The 18,271-nt window shown below is 45.7% G+C and overlaps 1 protein-coding gene and 1 non-coding gene across 4 annotated transcripts in view; both read right to left on the bottom strand.

The window, feature by feature from the left end:
• kirrel1a (kirre like nephrin family adhesion molecule 1a) overlaps window positions 1–14,158 on the bottom strand; it is a 29,130-nt gene extending 14,972 nt beyond the window's left edge. Inside the window, exon 1 of one of the 3 annotated variants that reach the window (XM_035626487.2) lies at window positions 13,865–14,158. In XM_035626487.2, the coding sequence (XP_035482380.1) occupies window positions 13,865–13,910 (46 nt within the window). In that variant the 5' untranslated portion in view covers window positions 13,911–14,158. The remainder of the gene's footprint in view (window positions 1–13,864) is intronic. The other 2 variants (XM_035626486.2, XM_035626488.2) reach the window with 2 other exon arrangements.
• Window positions 14,159–16,774: 2,616 nt separating this feature from the next.
• On the bottom strand, window positions 16,775–16,848 carry trnar-ucu. Its single transcript has one exon. It is a non-coding gene; the product is annotated as a tRNA-Arg (tRNA).
• Window positions 16,849–18,271: the final 1,423 nt, after the last annotated feature.

The raw sequence follows: 18,271 nt of genomic DNA, 5'->3' as shown, positions 1-18,271 counted from the left end.
CACGTTTGATCACACGACGGCTTGCGGCCGTCAACTGGAGCGCCGGGGGTGAAGGGAACGGCATACGAAAGACTGAGGTGTCAAAAGACGAGGAGATTAGAGCAGAGTCGGAGAAGACGAAAGAGTGAAGAGGAAGAAGAAGTTAATGCTGACTCAGGAGAGAGGGAGCTGGGAGATCAAACACGCAACCTCAGCCATGGGGGCTCTCACACCCCCTTTCTCTTCTCGCTCCTGACTTTTATTTCTTCAAAACACTCCAGACCTCCCTCTATTCATTCTCTCTGTTTCTCTCTTCTTCATTCCTCCCTATGAGTCATCTGCCAGGCTTCCACTCCCCAACCAAAACTACAGTGGCTGTCATTGTCTCCTGGTCTCTCTCTCCCTCCAGTCTGTTGTCCACTGGCACAGCAGATAGACCAGTGCCGTGCTTGGTCCACCAACCAACTGTCTAATACGAGGGGGAAGAACACCCTCTGCTTTTGTTCCACACTGTATGTTGACAAGTTGTAATGAGCTGGACCTCGAAGACATGACTCCAGTATAATAGAGGAGGGGCGATCACTGCAGAGGGGTTTGCGTTTCACTTTAAATACTCATTCTTTCCACTCAGTCATTTTTTCTCCTCCCTTCCACTTGTTATTTTGAAAAATATCGGGGAGTAGATCTTTAACCCAACGCTGCATTCATTGTAAACCCCCCATTGTCCTCCTCCTCTGCTATTACCTCTCCCTCTGATCTCTCTCTATCATGTTGCATGTCCTTTAACCAAATTGCTTTCCTCCAGTCTCTGCTTTTCCCTCCGTATGAATGCAACCCTACTTACCTCTCTCGCTTTGTACATCTACAGTGCTGTCCATGAATCTCCTTTTGCCTAGCACTGATTTTCCTCTCCCCTCACTACAGTATGCACGCACCTCCTTCTTTCTATATACATATATAATGCTGTATGTCCTTTTTTATCCTCAACGCTTTCTATTTCTGAGTTCCTCATCCTCGCTGGTTGGAAGGGGGTTAGAGGCGAACTGTCACAACTAATTTATCACATTAAATATCAGCCCTCCAGCACTTTCTCTCTCCCTCTCTCCCAGTCTTTTTCATCCCCCTTGTTCACCCTCGCTCTTCTCTCACTTTTTCCCCTCACTCTTTTTTTTCACCTCCTACCATTTACATCTCTCCTTCTCACTTGTCCTCTCCACTTCTTTATCACTTTTTTTCCCCTTCGCTTTCCATCACACTTTTACCCAAGAACCCTCCAGCACTTTTCTGAAGGTTCCCATCTCTCTCACTTCTGCTAACAACTGCCATACCCCCCCCCCAATATGCCTGTTAATTCAAATGAATGCAGTCAAGCAAAATATATTTCCATTCCAATCACAACAATGGCTTCTGACATTAATATTCTGAAAATAAAAGAGACGTAAGAGGATATGCAGTGAATTTGGAGTCAGATGTAGATGGAGCTTTGCAGCATTCTTACCCAGAATAAATCAGCAATGAACCGAAATAAAAAACAACAACAACAACAGCGGCCCTTAATTTGATCCCTGAGGAACACCCAAAGTAACAGGATTAACGTGTTAAAATAAACAAAGCAAACAACATAGTGATAATGATTGGCTATGAAAAGTTGGGAGGGAAAATCATATCAAAAGAGTCACAAAGCCTTTAACTGCAAACATTGTGAAGAGGCTCCATGGGAGTGCACGTTTTCCCAAGCAGAAAAGATTGGCTCCAATTTTTAGGATTTGTCCAATGGCTACAAGAAGATGGCTTATTGACATAAACTCCACCAAACTTATTTCTAGCCTTATAAAGTCTATTTATTTTAAGATTTATTGAAATATATAACATATAAAATACTGTATATCTCAATGTATCTCAATCATACTGTGTTCAACCACTTTTCAACCGCCTTTTTTTGAAATGTCACTTTTGTTTCCTCTTTTGTGTCACCATGGCAAGTACTTTGTTTTTGAGTGTTCGATTCTTGATCTTGACAATTGTTTTAAATGAGTCATATCCCACACTACTTTTACAAGACGTAAACCTGCAATAGCTGATTTTCTTTTTGGCCCCTTGTATCCAGCACAAAAAAAGATGTAAAAACAATGCTGCCATGTTATCAATCGTAAAAGTGAACTTGTTTGCTTACTTCGACACTGAGCAAATCCAGAGGGACTGATTCTCGAGGTAGGGCGAGGATTCTCTGTTGGTTTCTGCTTACGAGTGACCCCATCCACTTAAACGTAATCATGTGATCCATTGTAAATATGGAAATATTGATTATAGTTGCATTAAGAGGTTTGCAATGCTACACTTGCTCCATACAAATCAGAAGGGATGGAGCAGTCTGTTACCTTACAGGTTTGTTGTGTCAGTATGTTGTGATAATTCCGGAGCGAAGGTACAGTCAATGTGTTTTGAGCTGATTGTATAAATGATGACAATTATGAAGTGGGTATTGAGTTGGTGAATGCACAATTAGCGTATTTTGGGAAAATACTGCAATTATAAACAAAGAGTAAAGATATATGAGAGTATGGATTATTTAATAAATGTCAGGTTTGAACCCTAATTAGATCAAACTTTAATTTGTCTACTGCTGATTACTGGAAAGTACAGTGTGGATTTATACCACGCATTTTTCAGATGTACATGGGTGCAAAAAGAGTTTAACTGGGTTTAAACTACCCCGCAACCTCGACAGTATAGCCTGAGGGCAAGCAAATCCTTTCCTCCAACCACCTCAGATATGCGAGCTGGAGGTATTCCCTCAACTGCCTCAGTAAAACCACGAGCATAATCCAAACTGAATACGACTGAGTGGAGGCTATACACAATCTGCGGAGAAAACACCCATGCAAAGGCTAAGGACTGACAACACTGACTCATTTAAGCATGTGCTCATCGCCTTCTGATTTCCATATTAGCCAGTTAACACTTGTCAACACGAGTGTGTACGCGCTTGTGTCTGTGTGTGTGTCTGTGCTCAAACGGGGAGATCTACGCGTAGAGAGCAGCCGGTGCAAAGGCAAGACAGAGGCGTGTGTGCTAGGGAGCTTGTGTTCTTTCATTATGTGGGTTATGCTGCAGCGACAAATTTAGAGTGTGTCCTGATTTCCTTGAGTCACCGATTCCCAAGATACCACTGGGAGACCCCGAGCGCCCTGTCCACACAAAGACCATGGTCACAGAGAGCTGTGACCATTCACCACGTGCACATGGAAACACACACACACACACACACACACACACACACACACACACAGAAATAGGCAGCACAGATGACCACCCAACCCAGGCCACATGGGCTAACCATTTCCTGTCAACACACACACAAACATAACCAGTCTCAACCCCAAACATGTAATAGACACATCGGCGGTTTCCTGAACATACATTGGACCACGACTCGGACCGAACTGTCAATCCAGCGGAGCATCTCAATCTCTGCTGGGAGCAGGTCTCAGTTTAGTCTCGGATTAAGTACAGAGACAAAGCCAAAGGCAAGCACACACACACACACAGCCTCGCCGGGTGACTCACCAAAAGCATGGCCACGCGCCGCCATAGTGTGAACCACCACCAGCAATTTAGCCTGAAAGCACCTCTCACACCATGCGATAGTGTTTTAATAGCAAGGTAATGAAGCGTCAGTTTGCTGCTAAAAAATTACAAAAAGGGTATATGCATGCAAATATGTCAGAGCTATTTTTAGTAAGTGTGCTGCTCATATGTCCTGCGTTCCTTCATTCACCACACACCCCGCTGCGTCGCGGTGAATGCCAAAGCTTGCTTTTCAGCATTTAAACAGACTCACCTCGCCCTCTCCGAACGGTACAGGAGACGAGGTTGGAAGTGATGTCATGCAACAGAGAGTTCGAGGGGGGAAAGGTTCACTGGTGGCGTTCAGCCTCACTGAATCACATGCTATTAAATAAAATGCCATTTGTATGGATTGTTATGCATCGATCTAATTATCTTTGTAACTGGCCCCCCTCCCCCTCACCGTACCCCTCAGTACCCTTGCAACAAAGTGCCCCAGCCTTATTCTACCTCGCTCGTCTCTAGCCAATCCCTGGCTTTGGCTGGATCACAGACTTGCGTCACCATAGCAACAGCTGACGTGTAAAGTAACTGCCCAAAAAAAAAAGTTTTCTGTCTGCAAGCACACACGAGTATGTGCATCTGTGTGTCTGATGAAACCCTCCCTTGTTCTCGGTACACCCTTTTTTTTTTTGAAAAAGAAAAATCCAATGACCTCATCTTCCCTCCACCTATCCAATTGATAGTCGAGGGGTCCGCACTGCAGCCCCACGCCCCCCCCGTATCTTTTCAGTGTTAGTCAATCTGCTCCAAATTGATTTCGTTATCTGTCTAATTCCATATCGCCACCGCGTGTGGCCAGTGTGTTGGTGTTTCGGATGGGGGGCTACCTGAAAATGAGATGCATGGGAATGAGAACAAAGAGATGGCGAGGTCGACAGACACAGAGCTGTGAAAGTGTGATGGAGGAGGATGACATCATTGTTTCAGGACAAAGTTGCAGCCATAGGAGTCATGCGGCACTGACTCTCTCTCTCTCTCTCTCTCTCTCTCTCTCTCTCTGTCTCTGTCTCTCCTTTTGCTGTTTGAGCCTGCACATAAATCTAGCTGTCAACCCATCTGTTAGTGACAGATCTTCCTGTGCATTTTGTGTCACTGCGCGTGACACTGTTTGGACTTGCCTGCAGCAGCTCTCTTTTTTAAAAGTTCCCTTTTTAATTCTGAAAACTTGATCCAAAACAGTTGATGCCATTTGTTTTAGCTCCCAAAACAAAGCTATACAAGTGCAAGTACACAAGGTGCATGCACTATATGCTTTATATAATGTATGGAAGTAATGATTATATTATGTCTATAAAATTTCGGTAAATATTAGGGGGAAAATATCTCATCACAATTTCCCTGAGCCCATTGTGGCATCTTTATTTATTTTCTATATTACTTATTTTGTAGGATTTTCAGTTTACAATAACACATAGCACCAAACTCCTCATCACAGCTCATCACACCTCTGTCACAGCTCCATCACAGCTCCGTCCACGAACTACAGGAGTACGCCCTCAGCCTCTCTATCTGTTTCTCTTCCCGTGGGAACTCTACCACCTGTGCCTGTCCTCTCTCAACAACATGGCTTCCCGGCAGGACAGCCATAATAACTCATCACCACGGTGACGCCACCATAGGAGCGGGCGAGAGGCTTGGATGGAGGGGAGCGCGTAGTGAAAGGAGGCGACCCGCTGAGCCCGCTGACACCGTGTCAGTCAAGCACAAAGGTGACTCCTGGAGGTGGGGCATGGAGCAGAGGGAAGATTAGGGCAGAGTGGCGAAAGAGCCCGAAACCGAGAGAACTCCAAGACTCCAGCTTTTGTTTGCCGCATTGTCTGCTCGCTCCCTTCCTCTGTCATGTTACCTTGCCGTCCTCCCCCTTACTAGCAGTCAGCGACCTCGCTCTTTCTTCCTCTCTTTAGTGGCCTTGCCCCTTTCACAATCCCTATTCACTTCCCTTTTGTCTGGCAGGCTTAGAAATGATCACTCCTACTTCTTCTCCTCCACCCAGCACCTCATTCCCTCCTAGTGCTGCCTTTCCACCTTCAAGCATATCTGCTTCACTTTCCCTCTATCAGTCCTCCCTCTCGCTCCCTCTCATTCCTTTTCTCCATTACTGTCGAAATGGTTGCTGTGGAAACAGGTTTATTTAGAAATGGCAAGGGGGAAAATTTGTACTGCGCTTTGGCTGTCCATTTTGATACCACCATGTGCACAAGAATGCATGTGCCCATGCGAAGGTGTGACCACTTATTTTCTGTGAGTGTGTGTATGTGTGTGTGTGTGTGTGTATGTGTGTGTGTGTGTGTGTGTGTATGTGTGCGCGTGTGCGCAACCCTTCCATTCTCCGGGGTTCCTCTCGTGCCTCTCACTCACATCACATCTGAAGAGCTTCATTTTGCACCAAACAATACCGGACATTGTTACCATGGCTACAGCCAGCGAGGACCGCTGACACAATGATAGACACATGGTGGCCATGGCAACCCCTGGATCAGTGGAGGGTAATATGATAATTCACGGACGAGGTGTGGAACACATTACGGGGCACATGAATATGCTACAAGCGCTGGAAAGTGCGGCCCGTCGCCAGGTAATCCACGAGAGTTTGTGCAGCCAACACGCCAAGCAGGCTGACAAAGAATACTCTGCTGTAACCAAGGGTGACCAGAACTAACAATAGACGTCCTCTGGATAAGCTTGAACAAGGGGGGATACATACATATCAAGCTGCTACTCTGCAGCAGCGCGCTGTGTGGCTTGTAGCGCACGGGTCGCCGCTCAATTCGACTGACACAATCGATATCATAATGAATTACTAATTCACAGTGAGTACCCCACTGATTTTTTTAGCAGCGACCAGTTCGGACACACACGCCACCTCCAAGAGCCATATGATCTGGCGAGTGAGCATACGCACCGCGCGTTGTGACACCTTTCAGATGGTCCACCACTTCACCTCACGTAACAGTACGCCGCGTTGATGGAATCCAGCGGGACTGTTTTACAAGCGCCGTCCCGTCGATAAATCACCTCCTCCAAGGTCTGCTTTAATTCAATCTTGTGCAATCTAATTTTATTGGTATGTACTGGGGCTTCTTGCAATGTCATTTGTCACAAAGCATCCAATAAAAAAAGCCCGGGGCCTTGACCTCCTGAAGAGGAGCGATATTCCTACAGAGCCCCTCACTAATATCACCAGCGCATACTGTCACTTTGAAGAGGAGGAGGCGTCTTAGCTGATTGAAAACACGCGGAAAGACAATGTAGACCTTTAAACTTTAAAGCCGTTGGATAGAATGATAAAAATATAGCAAATTTAATGAATGAAGAGCAGTCTCCCTTCAGAAAAACAGGGAGCAAATATTCTGTTTTTCAACATTAATTTTACCCAGACCGATTTATGTTTGCCGATAAAAATGGCAATATGAGCCTTTAACAGACACGTCAGCTTCTGCGTTTATGTTTGCTGGAATGCACCAATATGAAAACATGATTATTTTCTTGGTCCAAGTTCTATATGTATTATTTGGTTGTATTTGTGTTACACATGCGTTCATGTTGCGTAGCTCTTCTTTGATTAAATGTGAATTTGCTTGGGAATAACGTCACAGCACTGTAACATCTAAAGAAATATCAGCGACCACAAGTCCGGCCGCAATGAGTCAACGCGTGAAATACAAAGCAGTGCGAACAAATGCATTTCCATCATTAACCCATGTTAAAGTTGAAGCTACATTACTAGTCTGTGCAGGAACGTTGTTGTTTTCATCCAAGCCCTTGTAAACGACAGTATCGGTAGCAAACGTTTTATATTTTCATTTAAAAAAAATTAGTTAAGGTTATTGCTAGTGAAAGATGCCCCCTTACCGCACTAATGACCGTATCAGTCGGGCTCTCATACCATATATGACCAACATGCATGTCCACATATTGTACATCCATGGACTCAGGATGTACAGTATGTGGACTCATGGGAGTCATCAGCTGTTGTTCAGTTTGGGCTCTTCCTCTTAGTTCCAATCAAGTGACATCTTTTTTGCTGCAGCATAGAATGATATTTTCACCAATAGTGTGCTTCCAACTTTCTGGCAACAGGTTGTGGAAGGTTCTGTCCTCAATTCATCACGCCAGCTAGCTGACCTCACAGACCCCATCCAACACCTTTGGGATGAACTGGAGTGAACTGGCCGACTGTGAGCCAGGTCCCATCACCCCAACGCGAACGGGAGCAAATCCCCTGCAGCCAGGTTCCAAAGTCTTGAGGAAAACCATCCCAGAGAAGTGGAGCATGGTATAGCAGCAAATGAGACTACCTTGTCCACATACTTTTGGCTACGCAGTGAATCTTCCATCGACATTGCGATGATTTGCAAAAATGTAAGTTAGATAATTTTAAGTCTAATCTGGATCCAAGACCACTGGGTTGAGGTGAATTTAGCCTCGAGGGTACAGCGTTAAACCGGCAGTGCCAGTCTTCGACAAAATAATGCATTTGAACAACATTGTTTTAATGACCGGACTTCGAAGCCACTGATCATTATGACTACCAAGAGGCTGCTCACTCATTATTCGCCATGTGCAACAATTTAGCCTGCAGGCTGTGAAATCACACGACGAGGAAGATGGCGAGCGGTTCGCGGTGCTGCGGTAACCGATTCAGTTCGACGGAAGACCCTGATGTTGTTATTGTAAAAAGAGGGCGGATGGAGAGCGTGGGGTCTCTCTCTCTCCCCCTCTCTATCTATCCATCCATCTCTCTCTCTCTCTCTCTCTCTCCCTCTCTCTGCCCTGTCCCTGTCGAGGAGCAGAAACTGGGAGAGCGGAGAAATTAAGTGACATCATCAGCGTCAGCCACATTCCTGCGGAGGGAGGGGGTGAGGGAGGGGGGAGGAGGGGGAAACAGGGGAAGAGGAGGAGGAGAATGTCCCAAAACTTTTGAGGTTACGGGACCGACTCCCCCCTCCAACACACACACACACACACACACACACAAATACATCCATTCTCCCTCCCTCTGCTTGTGCGTGTGTATTTTTTCTAGCACACGTTTCCGTGCGTGCGTGTGTGTGTGTGTGTTACAGTGCATGATCTCCACTTCTTCATCATGTGCTCCCTGTTTTAATTCATGTGCTTCTCCTCCTGTCCCCTCCCCCACACCGCCCCCCACCCCACTCATACCAGCACCCCCTTCCCCTCTCCTCTCTTTCTCTCCACCGACCAGAGGAATGCAAGAACCACATCTGGAACTTATTAGAGAGAGCGAGAGAGAAAGGGAGAGATGGAAAGAGAAGAAGTAATGGTGAGGAGGGGAGAAGGAGAAGAAGAATGGGGGAAAAAAAGAGTCAGATTGAAAAAAAAAGAAAGAAGTCCAGGAAGGGGGACTGAAAGAGAGAAAGAATGAACTTTGGCAAGCAGAAAGAGGGCTCATGTTGCGAGAGAAATGAACACACATACACACACACAAAAGAAAGTTAACAGCAACACCGATTAATGCCAATTAACCTCAGTGGGGACGGGGCAGGGGAAGAGCTAGGCTGGCACCTCGGATGTGGGTTCAGATTCCAGTGTGACTGAAGCCCTCTAACCGGCCTCGGCCATATTCTGTCTGAATGAGCAGCTTCGCTGTCCCGCACTGAGGGAGCAGTCAAGCCTGAGTAATAGTCCCTCTCTCTCTCTGCCGCTGGCCTCCCGACTCCTCCTTCGTCCTCTTCCCTCTCTCGGCTCGCTTTTCTTTTCATCGCCGCCTCACGCACTACAATGCTGCCCCCCCCCCCCTTGCACCTCTAAAACAAACACACACAAAAAATCTCTAATCACTCCTTTACCCACCTGCCTGCAAGACTAACCCTCTTTGTCCGTCTCCAACCCCCCCCAAAAAACAACTTTTTTTTGTGTACCCCCTCCTCCCTCCTTCCCTCAACCCCTCCCCTCCATCACCCCAAAATTGGTCTTTCGCTGCAGAATGTGGCGGAGCAGTTTGGGAAAACAAGGCCGATAGACGCAGTCGGATGTGATGAAGTGTTCCTCTCTCGCTCAGGGGACTCTGTATAAAGAAACATTTTTAAGGGGATGTTGTTTTTCCTTTTTTTTTCTTTTTTCTTTTTATAACTTGGATGCCCCCGGCCTGCCACACACAATCAAGTTACGGGGCCTCTATTCTTTCGTTCCTGAAGCATTCACTTAAGGAACACTCACGCAGCCGTTGAGGATGCTTAAATGGAAATATGTGTGTATACTTTTTGATTTGATTGATCTCCGACTGCAAGTTTGATTAGGAATCGTCCCAACTAAATACTTCTCTGAGCTACCGAGTCTTTTAATGGATCATCTGAGAGCATGCATGCAGGCACTTCAGAAAGCATGATGGGGACACTTGTGTCCATGAGGAATGCCCTTAAACAAACATATCAACTGGGAGAAGCAATCAACGTGTCACACGCTGACAAACACCAGCAGGGACAGAAATGCCAAGAATCTGCTGATTGACTGGAACCCAACAGGGGAACAACAGCCGTGGATGTGCATTATAATATCACGGGCTCCGTTCCCAGATCGAGCTTAACAGCTGGTTCAGCGATCGCTTTCAGTGGCTGATGTCAATTAAGAGATGCTCTTTTTTCGGTTTCGTTTTAAGATCCATTGGAAGACCAAAAAAAACACACACATGACCCAATTCGCACATTGACGGTGGGATGCTTCAGAGTCGAATCTCGCACGCTGTGGGTTCAGAAAATGAAAAGCAGACTTCTGCCTCGCTTCACGTGTCACTCCAGATCTACACTCGGAGCCAGAGAAAGGTTCAATGTAGCGCCACGACAAAGGTTCGTGGTAGAACGCTTGCGAAAAAAGCCTCACGTCCCTATAAATAGTTTGGATAATCCACAAGAGTCTCCCTACATAGCCATAATCTGAGCAGAAACAAGTTGTAGCCCACAGAGTTCCCATCCTTGAGGGATGAACGTCAGATGTTTCATTCCTCTAAGGCTCCAGCTAACTATTATTTTCATTATCGATTAATCTGACAATTATTTTCTCGATTAATCGATGAGTTGTTTGGTCCATAAAATGGTGAAAAAGGGGTTAAACATGTCGATCATGTTTCCCAAAACCCCAAGATGATGTTTTGTGTTGTCCACACACCAAAGATATTCAGTTTACTGTCATAGAGGAGCAGAGAACCCAGACAATATTCACATTTAAAAAGCTGAAATCTGGGAATTTTGAACCCATTAACTGATTAACTGTTGCAGCTCTACATTCCTCCACATCTACATGAGCTTAATCAGACAGAGGACAGGCAACGTGAGATTAGCTCTGGTTAACTACTCACATTTTCCTTTATTTATTGTGAGAACATAAAATAAATAATTTATATGTGATGGATTTTTGTTTCGTTTTAGCCCCCTCTTGCAATTGGAAAAATATTTAATGTCCCAGCAGTATCTCAAGACACAGCAAAAGATCTCAGTAATAGAGAGTGGAGGAAAAAAAAATGGAATTTATTTAGATGAAAATGTCACAGATTATCATGGCAAGAGTGCATGAAACATTATGTAAATCAGCGCCATGCTGGATTCTTTACGGGGCTTTCCTAATTCCTTCATTTTCTATTTGCGCTAACGCGGCCCACACTTTGAGTCATTAACAGTACACATACAGTTGTAGGGGCCACCGCTTCTCCTGATCAAACAACCCCTCGAGGCACCCCTCTTTATCCGGGTGTGAGGGCCCCCCTCGAACGCGTCTGACTCTTCCCAACGCGTGAATATTTCCTACTGCTGAGCACAAGGCAGGAATCCTTCTGAGGTCTATGATTCACGGCCTGGGCCGTGTGATTCAGAGTGTACAGCCAGGGAAGGCGGCAGCAGCAGCAGCAGCTCATGGCCTCAGCCCGCACAAAAGGACAGAGGCTGACAAATGGTACACCTGCGCCGGAGCCTTTGTCCGAGTCAGCAGTTCAGACCGCCGCCTGGGCTTGTAGGTGCAATGCTGCAAGTCCAACCTCAAGGCTCTCCTCCTCACGAGGGAGTTAAAGGAGGATGTTTGCAATGATTGATTATGAGGTATAACGTTTAGCAGCTGCGTTAACGGTGGCGCTTGCTTGGGACTTGTTACCAGGTTGGTATGTAGATACTGTACAAGGCCAGGACACTAAATCAATCCCTTCTGCTGTTAGAGACTCCTCATAGTTTGTCCTGGTTGGAAGCTGTATCGCTGAATCTGAATAACTTAAAAAACATTCTGATCCACCGCAGCTTTAATTAGCCTCTCGACTAATAACCGTGCAGTCATTAGTGCCAGTAGGCAATTACATGTGTGCAAATTGCAGGCCATGGAAATACTGTTTTACTAGTCCTAATGAAGAGATAAGAGTCTGGGTGCTCAAAAAGATGCTCCTTAAACTACAGGACGCGTTATCTCTTTTCGGAGGAGAGGTTCACTCCAACTCTCTCTCTGTGTTGTGACGTCTCCTCTCATGTTTTTTTCGCAGGCGAACGCAAAAAAAAAGCCACAGTGCGACATCTGAGACCTAACATCTATTACGCCGTTTTAAATCTCGCAGCCCCCGTTTACAGCCGGCTAATCTTGTCTCCGAGAAAAAGCCTTTTGAAAAGAGAAATATATTTGTGTTGGAGAGGCCCCAACGTGGCGTAATAGTGGAGTAAACAGTTGTAACGGCGCAACAACAGACAATGGGGCACATGGGTTTCGCACATGTAAATGGGATGCGTCTGTGTGTGTGTGTGCGTGTGCGTGTGCGTACATCTGTAAGCGTGTGTGTACATTTGTAAGCGTGTGTGTCATGTACGGTTTGTGGACAACAGCATTTGACAGAAACAAGGGGTCTTGACGGAGAGCGAGCAAATGTGTGTGTTTGTGCGTTTGTGTCATTGTTGTCATACGTGCATCAGTGGAGCTTCAAATATGTGCCAATGAAAAGGAATCATGCTCCTCACTGTATTCAGATTGTCTCGTGCTGGTGTGAAACCCCCCCTACCCCAAGCAACACACTATGGGTGGATGCTGAGCATGGCGAGCCTGGCGGAGCGACACAAAGCCTGATGGCAGACACGGTGACATCATCCCTTTCTATACCTTGCCTTGCCTTCCACCGAACAACCCCCGCCTCTACCTATGATGAAGTGGGCGAGTGGCCGGCCAGCAGCCAGCCGTGCACACTCACAGTCAGCCAATGTAGACAATTGGGGGGGGGGAGGTAGGTTTGCTGTGGCTGTACCGCCATGACGACACACATATGAAATGATCAAACAGGTAGCTTAGAGAAATTACAACCATCCTCTCCTCCTCCTTCAGCCTCCTGTCTCCTAGCAACTCAGCCTCAGCTGCGATTATCATAAGCCAACAGTCTACCTGGGTCCCAACAGGTATGGAGGGGGGGGGGGGGGGACAGATGCATGGGCGCTGCTGCTGCTTCTGCTGCACTCGCCTCTGTGCAGTTGAAATGCACATAGGAAGGCAACAGAGGGGGCTTAAAATGGGGCTTTGTGTGCCAGGCACTCAGGTAGGACACAAGGACAGGAGCAGAGGAGGGGTGGCGTGTGCGCGCGTGAGGGGGTGAGACAGGGTGGGAGAGAAGCTCTTGCCTCTCTCTACGGGGGCTGGTAGCAGTGGTCCCGTCGACTGACAAGCCATTCAGATGTGATCGCAGCGTGGATGTGCTGCTGGCGCGTAGAGCAGCGCTGCTCAATCACTGTCATTCCCGTCACGTCCTCAGCGCCTCACCACAGTCTGAAGCACGGCACCGGGGGTTTGTCGTACAGGCTACGCGCACACACAAAAAAAGGTCATTTGGGCCGGTGGGGCGCGTGCGTCCTGTGTGCCAGTCCTGTTCAAGTCGGACGCACGCACGTGCACCGGCCGACCGCCTGTATCCGCACGCGTTCAGTTCAGGGCGCTGGCGAGAATGATAATAATTTAAAAAAATAAATAGAATTAAAAAAAAGTGGGGTGATCAATTGCTGCGGACCCACGCTGTCACACACACACACACACACACACACATGCACGCGCTGTCTCACTCTCCTTTCTCACGCAGCTGCACGCGCGCACACACGCCCGAGGTGATCCACCGCTGCGGTTCATAAGGGACTGCTATGAAATCACGTTAAAGGCGACGTCTTTGTCTTCTTATCGCGCGCGCGCACACACGCACGCAAATACACGCGCACAAAAAAACACACATACAGTTTGCTTTTACGCCGTCTGAAGCTCGGCCCGGTTTTTCATTTATGACGAGATGCGGTCTTACCAGTTTGAAAAGTCAACGCCAAACTCAGGAGCAGCAGCCTCTGCATGGTTCAGCCGACCACCAAGTCCGTTATTGGCTCAGACCTCCGTGAGGACAGCATCAAAAAGCGGGAGTTCGCGGACTTTTCACGATAATCACACCGAGAAGAATTAGTCCTCGTGCGTCGCGCCTCCCTCGCTGCTGCGCTCACTCGGGTTTTTTCACTCGCTCGGCGTTTACACCATTCCACCGCTTTTCTCTTTTCCCCCCCCTCTCCCTCTCTCCTCTTCTCCGCTGCTCCGGCGACAGTCTTCTCTACACTCCACACTCGGTCGGGCAGTAAGCTGGCAGCGGTGACACAATCGACTTCCGGCCACGGCCTTTCAAAATAAAATCGAACTAGAAGAAAGCGATTATAAACTGACGCGGATAAATGGCATTTATTAAAGTAAAACGACGATTTATAGTATATGCTCGTCCGTCATCGATGTAGGTAGCGTTTGATCAACAAATACGTCATCCATTTCATTCTTTCATTAACAAGTGTGTATGTGTGAAAAGTTTTAGGACGTCTTGACAAAAGCCTACTGTCAAGGTCAGGATGTTCTCGTGCTGTTTCTTGTGAGTTCTACTTACACGTGGAATTCACATTCCCCCAAAAACATCTACTGTATTTAAAATGAGGTCTTTTTTCGTAGCAGATTTTATGTATAGATAATGTGCTTTTGGGTTTAGAATATTCATGATCTAGTGATTAAATTGCATTTATCCAAATGCAAAAGAGCTCATAACAAAATATTTTACTTATTTATTTATTTGCTTGTGTTCCTAACGCGCGAAATAAAACGATGCATTGTAAACATGCAAACAACAAAGAAAGACGTTTTACACCCCATATAAATAGAGTCTAAAATGTTCGCCTCTCCAGTGACGCTTCACTTCCGATCCTTGCTGCAATCTCTCTGACTTGACGTCATATTCTCATTAGGGGCACATTCCACTCTCTCTCTCTCACGTCAGCAGCACCACAGCACTGCCCTCTTCTTTCTTTTTTTCCCTCTCTCCCTCTGGATCTTGCACAGTCCACCGCAGGCAAAAAAAAAAAAAATAGAAATGAAATGAAATGAAAAATAAATAAATAAAGAGAGGCATAATCATTTCTGACACATTTGCTGTAGTCGAGTATACACTGCCCGGTTGCTGCTCTCCGCGGCGTGCCATGAGGTAATGGAGTCATTTCAGATTAAGCCTAAAACTTCGACTCACCTCAACACCTCGGATGCACGCGCCCAATTCTATGATTCATTTTCATAATGTAGATATATACAAGTCACGTCACGGGAAAATTTCAGGAGGCAGGATGATCAGACACGTCTAATTACACTGCAGATGAGAACTTGGAGTATAAAAGGAGATACATAATATAAATAATGTAAGAGGCAAAATTATAATATATCTCAAAATATTAGAGGAGTCTGTAGGAGAAATACATCATCAGGAATATTGCCAATACTCCCTTAAATACTAATATTGACTTTAGTGGGATAAAGCAGTGATGTCACCATGATGAAATAGCCTCGAACAGCTGACGAATAAGCAAAGCGCGTGCTCGTCCCGGTCACGGCGTGTGTACTGGCTTCATGGTTTTGGGTCTGGTTCCCCCCGTGAAACTGTCACTGCCACCGGCCCAGTGGATCTCCACGGTGAGTCGGTTTCCTCTCGATGCTGGAGCGCCCCCCTGCGCCGCCGACCCACAGCGACCCTGCACGTGCTCTCTCCCAGCACAACCGGGGCAACGATCCCAAAATATCCGCGCGCGCGTCTACACGCACACACGCACAGTTTTACTGGCACCGGTATTGGCGGTATTCGGGGGTAATCCTGAGGAGAGCTGTGAACCTTTGCAATACTCACCTACTCACCTTTTTAATTTAGGAAATCTAGGCTATAATCTATATCTGAAAAAAAAGCTTTGGAAGGTTTTAAACACATAAAATACAAGTAATTGTGAATAATATGTCAATTAATAATAAAGGCTACACTACAGTATTTTGAGGGACATTAATATTTAAATGCAAATGTAATAATTTGATACGTCTAGTGGATATTTCCTTAACTGAGGCGATTATATTGCAGCATGTTATATTTATGAATCGTAAATAAATAATACATTTTGATAAATTATGCCCACAAAAAAAAGACAAATGCTAGACCACATGTGGAGACTAATTTGAGCTGCTAGCTCTTAACCCATGTTAATAAGATAAGATAAGATAAGATATACCTTTATTCGTCCCACAATGGGGAAATTCGGACATTACAGCAACAAAGTGGACAGAAGAATATATGAAAAATTTACAAAAAAGGGTTAGTATATACAAAATTTTACAAAAAAAAATCATTAAATAAAAAATAAAAAATAAACAAAGGTATAAAGGTATAAAATATAAAGGTATATAATTCTGTAATGAGAGAGAAAAAAGTAGAGTTATGATGTAAAAAGATATGAGGGATGTACAGTTAAGTCGGGCTACGGTCAAAATATGTGAAATAAATGCAATTTTTTTTAAAGATAAGTCCATCTTACATGTGCTCCAGCTATAATACACTATATCACAACAGAACATGCGAGCTCAAATGAGAAAACCCATGTCGATCTGAACCAACGTTGTTATTACTGAATTTATATTCAAGATTGTTTTGTTTTTTTACTGTTAGTTGGAATTTAGCAGAAAATAGCAAATCATGAAAACAACGTGAGGAGACTGTGAAGAGGATGAGTTTCCCTCTGATCACTGCTCCTCACATCGCTTTTATCGAGGACTGGCAGTCAGAAAACATCATGATCCGCAACCAAAACAGCATCACAGTGTCCAGCTGGCGAAAGAAAAAAATTCACCGCAGGACTGCCGTGTGGCACGCAGAGTGACCCATCTCTGCCGGGACTCGAACCCGGAGCCTCTGGATTAGAAGTCCAGCGCGCTATTCCATTGCGCCACAGAGACTGCGCCGGCATCAGAAAGGCCCTGGATGGGTTACGTACTTCGCATCCTTCCAATCTCGTCGCTCCCTGCATCCCTGCAGCATCAGGACCAGTCTGAGCCGACATGTTGGCGCTTGCCTAGGTTTGACCACCAGAGGGCGCTGTTGCGTACGAGAGGTGGTTAGGTGCATCAAGTTGGCTGGTGCACAACAGGAAAATTGCAATGCGACTGTTGACAAAATAAAAGTCTCCACGACAGCAGCGGACACTGCGCTACGTCTTATTTAACAGAGTCTTTTATTTTGAAAGTGCGCCGCCGGATTTTGTGTTTAGATGCAGCCAGCCAGTCGCTGGAACATCCTCAGCAGGGACAATGGCGACTGTCGGGGCTTTTCAATTACCAGTAAAATATTATATGTAGCCATTTCTATCCGTGTATGTGGCGGCGAGTTGATGGAGGATTCAAGAGTAAACGATAATTTAACCCTATGTGATGGTTTATTATTCATGTGGACACTAATTCATAGAGACATAAAAAAAACGTATTTGATTATCAGGAATAATACAGTTTACAGTTTCTTCTCATTTAGAAATAACTTGTACACGTCGCGCGTCACGGTGCGGTACAGCGTCGCCAGATTTATTTTTTCTACGCTTCAGAGTAGCGTTAACCCATCGTAACATTTTCTTTCTTCATGTGGGTCAGCAGGTCCTTCGTGGAAATGGTGCAGAACTCTCACTGGTGTCTGGAATAACACTGGAGTTGCGCTTACACCGAGATTGCATCAGATATAGAATAACCAAGTACACACACACTCACACACACACCTCCCTCCGCGCGCCCTTCAACCACCGCAACTGTCATCATGTCATCCGCAGTGGTTGTGTGTGTGTGTGTGTGTGTGTGCGTGCGTGCGTGTCTATATGTCAAGGACACACACGTGGAACATGCAAGGTTGTTGCTCCGCGCAGCCTGGTTTGTGCAAATGTGTATGACAGTGGGTTATTTGTAGGCCAACAAGTTCTCATAGGCCCTATTTCATCTTCCCCGGAGATAGCTTATCACACCTTTTGTAGTGTCAATAAAAAATATCTACAACCATCTTTTTGGCATCCACTGCATTTGTCCTGCAAACGTCACTAAGGAAAAATCCAGCATATAAGAAACTGTAAGTTGTTCCATTTCAGTGACTTTGGCCTTGGAACATCCACAAAAGACATGTGCCAATGTGCCAATTTTGAAATATGAGCATCATAGACCCTGAACTTTAATAATTGAAGCAACACAATATAAGTTAAAAAAAAACAAAAAAACACAAGAGTAATTACACTTGTGACTCACTGTCACCCACTGACGTTGAATCACTGACACACAACATGGGTTGGGACAGTTTGTAGAGTTTGTTTTTACCGTAACATGATTGTTTCTATAGGTTACAGTATAC

The sequence above is a fragment of the Scophthalmus maximus genome, chromosome 2, assembly GCF_022379125.1.
Source record: "Scophthalmus maximus strain ysfricsl-2021 chromosome 2, ASM2237912v1, whole genome shotgun sequence".
NCBI classification, from domain to species: domain Eukaryota; kingdom Metazoa; phylum Chordata; class Actinopteri; order Pleuronectiformes; family Scophthalmidae; genus Scophthalmus; species Scophthalmus maximus.
This window is presented reverse-complemented; position numbering and strand designations above follow the sequence as displayed.